The sequence below is a fragment of the Malus domestica genome, chromosome 12, assembly GCF_042453785.1.
Source record: "Malus domestica chromosome 12, GDT2T_hap1".
NCBI classification, from domain to species: domain Eukaryota; kingdom Viridiplantae; phylum Streptophyta; class Magnoliopsida; order Rosales; family Rosaceae; genus Malus; species Malus domestica.
In genome coordinates, this window is record NC_091672.1 from 21,991,969 (window position 1) to 21,996,214 (window position 4,246).

At 38.0% G+C, this 4,246-nt stretch overlaps 1 protein-coding gene across 1 annotated transcript; it reads left to right on the top strand.

The window, feature by feature from the left end:
- The first annotated feature begins 235 nt into the window (after positions 1–235).
- LOC103423446 (wall-associated receptor kinase-like 20) lies at positions 236–3,951 on the top strand. Its single transcript, XM_070809121.1, has 4 exons — positions 236–1,173; positions 2,272–2,284; positions 2,648–2,710; positions 2,795–3,951. Exons 1-4 carry the CDS (start codon positions 274–276, stop codon positions 3,871–3,873), a joined length of 2,055 nt encoding a protein of 684 aa, XP_070665222.1. The 5' UTR covers positions 236–273; the 3' UTR covers positions 3,874–3,951.
- The last annotated feature ends 295 nt before the right edge of the window (positions 3,952–4,246 follow it).

Genomic DNA, 4,246 nt, shown 5'->3' on the forward strand with positions numbered 1-4,246 from the left:
TTCAACTTCTACGCACTACTCATTTCTGAACACAAGAATCTTCGCCGTAAACATTTACGGCTTCTATGAAAACTTAAAAATTTTAAGGTCATTGTAACCACAAAATAAACCGAGGAGCCCTTTTGTTACCTACGAGAAACAATAGCAAGTACAATACCAGCTTATATTTTATAACAAAAGTAAACAAATGTGTGACTGCTCAGCCACAGGCTCCCAAATTAATATGCTCTAATCACATAAGCATATACCATTTTTCCTCCATCTACAAACCAAATGGAAAACAGACTAGTTTCTCTTCTCATTCTCACAGTTTCAATGCTATGCTGTACAGGACGAAACTTAGCCACAGTATATCGCTGCCAGGACTGCGGCCACACTCCGGTGCCCTACCCGCTAAGCACATCACCAGACTGCGGAAACCAGCACTACAAAGTCCGATGCCATGCAGGGTCACTGTGGTTTGACGCCCTCAACAGCTCATCATATTTAATCACATCAATTAACCCACTAACCCGGCGTCTAATTATCCGGCCGCCGGGGTTAGCCAACAACGTTACGTGCATGTCGGCCGACTTTAAATCCCAAGGCCTAATACTTGACGACAACCTCCCTTTCAACATCACCAGCAGCAACACAGTGATAGGCATGAACTGTTCCTATGAAATGCTTACTCTCTCGAAAAACTGCTCATCAAATAGCTTATGCCACGACTACATTAAGCACAACGCAATGGCTGCCTCCGCTTGCGGGTGCTTCCAGATTTGTTGTTTATTCAAGACTGGTGGGTCTACCAATGCCTACAAAATTAGGGTTATGAAGGAAAGGTGTTCGGCTTATGAGAGTTTTGTCAATTTGGACTCTTTTTCTGGGCCTTTGAACAGTTGGCCTGAGTCTGGGGTGGAGATGATGTGGGAATCGCCGCGGGAGCCGATGTGCAAGGTTTCAGTTGATTGTCGGGGTTTGTCTAACTCGGAGTGTTTGGTAGATCGGAGTGGACAAAGAAGGTGCTTGTGCAAGACTGGTTTTGAATGGGACCCCATCAATGCAATATGTCGAAGTATGTGTCTCTTTTCCCTTCGTTTTGCTTTAGTTATTGTACTAGCTAGTTCCCTCATGGGAAAATCCCAAGTTTCTCCCCAAGTCACGATGACCTACCTCGTCCCATCCACGAATGTTTGACATCTTCATCATCGTCAAGTCAGTTTATAACTCCGTTTTCAGGTTTAATTAAACAAGGTATAAGGAAATTAACTTATTAATTAGATGAAAACTAAGTTTGGAATACAGTTGGCTAACACGTATTGGATCCTCCACATGCGCTGGTTTTAATAAGAGTGCCTACAGAATATATTGACTGTATTCTTTTATATAGATTTGAATTAAGCCAAGTACTGTAGCACTGTGATCGTTAGATCTTTAGCATTCCAAAGTAGATTTTATTTTTCTTTTATGTTCATATCCTATTTGGCTCATCTGCAAAATGTTTAATTAATATGTTATATGCTGATCAAAGCACATTAAGAGGAATTATTGAAGGTAATTATATTTTATAATATTCAGGTAATTTTTAAAATGAGTTTTGATGTTTCAATATTTTCTCATTACACATGATATTATCAAATCATATTAATTTTCTTTTACTATTTGACTTTCTCAATGATGTGGCTATCATGAGGATCGGTTTTAGGGTCGAAGTGGGTGCCACGTTTGCATTACATGTACCAATTCACATAGTTTTGGTCATATTAGTGCAATTGTGGCTCCTATGCACCTCAGATACCGAAGGTAAACTAACAGATTACGGCATGGTTTGGTACTAAGGTGATTATGAAAAAAGTTGGTATCAAAAAAAGTTTTTGTGTTTGGTAAACATTCAGCTTCAGTTTTTTTTTACAGTTTTGGGTGAAAAAAAACCAAAAACAAGAAGCTGCAAAACCCAGCTTTGAAAAACCGGTTTTTTTCACATCTGTTTTACATAAAAGTTTACCAAACACTATAATACTGTTTTTTTTTTCAAAAGCATTTTTACAAAAAAGTTTACCAAACACTCTACAACTTTATTTCACAACCGCTTATTCTCACAACACAGCAGAAACAATTTTTTTTCAAAGCACAGCAATACCAAACCAGCCCGTTATATTGATATAATTTCAAATGTATAACGAGAAAATTTTGAAATTCTGTGACTCATTTTGAAAATCTCCATAAACATAAATGGTGTAAATAACTAAGCAAATTAATTATTATGAAATTTTATATTTTCATTAACAGAAGAAAGTCAAAGGTTGTAACCTTGTAATCTATGATACTGTGATATACAACTTAGACTTAAAAGAGACCAGCACAAAATTCAGCTGCCCTGTTAGAATTTATTCTCATAATTTACTTGACCAAACCCTCATAAAATAATTTCCCAGTAAAATCATCAGCAATGGAGTTGGAAGAAATATCCAGATGAAAAAAACTTGACTACTTATATTTAATTATTTAAGGAGTCAATATTCCTATTTGCATACAAATTATAATTTAACAAGTCTGCATGAACCTTTGTTTTTTTTTGTTCTAATGAGATATTTAGTTATAAATATAAGTACCTGCCATCTTCCATTAGCAACTCATAAGCTAACAGTCCTGTGTTTTTGTGTAGACCTCAAATGTCCGAATTGGAGGCCCTGCAAACTGAGAATGAAACTAGCTTCATTCATTGGAGGCAAGTATTAACCCCATAAGAAATTAATTTATACTGTTTGTCATTGAATAACTGGTAGTGATCTTTTCCATATTTTCTTCATAGGCTTGATCATTGCTGCCGTTGCAATGCTACTTGGAGCCTCACTTGCATTCATAGTCTACAAGCGACGCGAAAAGAAAATTGCCAGAGCAGCACATTTTAGCTTGACCAAGTCCCGGGAAGACATGTTAAATGCAAACAATAATACCGGAAAATCAGCCAAGCTCTTCACAGGCAAAGAAATCACGAGAGCAACCAAAAATTTTTCCAAAGATAAAGTTCTTGGTGCCGGTGGCTTTGGTGAGGTCTTCAAAGGTGTTCTAGATGATGGAACTATCACTGCAGTAAAGAGAGCCCAGCCCGGGAACACAAAAGGCATGGATCAAATTCTCAACGAAGTTCGAATTCTATGTCAAGTGAGCCATAGAAGCCTAGTCAGATTGATGGGCTGTTGCCTTGAGCTTGAACAGCCACTTTTAATCTACGAGTACATTCCAAATGGTACCCTTTTCGAACATCTCCATGGAAAGTACAACACTGCTAATAGGGTCTCACTCACTTGGCGTATGAGGCTTACTATTGCTCATCAAACAGCTGAAGGACTTGCCTATCTCCACGATTCAGTCACGCCACGGATTTACCACCGCGACATAAAATCAAGCAACATTTTACTCGACAAAATGCTTAACTCTAAAGTTGCTGATTTTGGACTGTCAAGACTGGCCGTGGCCGAATCAAGTCACATTACAACATGTGCTCAGGGGTCCTTTGGATACCTAGACCCGGAGTACTACCTGAACTTTCAACTGACAGATAAGAGCGATGTTTATAGCTATGGAGTGGTGCTGTTGGAGCTCTTGACTTCTAAGAAAGCTATTGATTTTAACAGAGAAGAAGAAGATGTGAACTTGGTGGTTTATGTCAAGAACACTTTAAAAGAAGAGAGGCTAATGGATGCCGTAGATCCTAGGCTTAAAGAAGGGGCTGGCATCGTAGAGCTGGAGACTATGAAGGAATTCGCGTCTCTAGCCTTGGCGTGCTTGGATGAGCGAAGGCAGAACAGACCCTCCATGAAGGAAGTTGCTGATGAGATTCAGTACATCATTGGCATTGTTACAAATGAGGATTCAGCAACTTATTAGAACTTTCAATGGTAAGATAGTTTGGCAATTCCTTTTCAAATTTAAGGTCATCAGCAAGCTTTGGATACGTACAATCACCTTGACGCACTTTAAAATAGCAGAACCAAGATTTTTAGTAAAATTTTCCTCTTAGTACTTTTTGGTCGAAATTAGAAAAATCGGTTGGATGCAATTGTAACATAGGCAATACCTAACAAAAATTAAAATTAACTGAAAGAGTTAATTAGTTCCTCTTAACAGAAGTAACCAGAGTTGCAGAAAGAAGAAGAAGAAGAAGAAGGAAGCAGCACAGATAATATTGAAAGATTAGAGAGAAAATTAGAGAGAAGATGTGAGATGTAGTATTGATAGAATGATGACTTCTTACAAACAT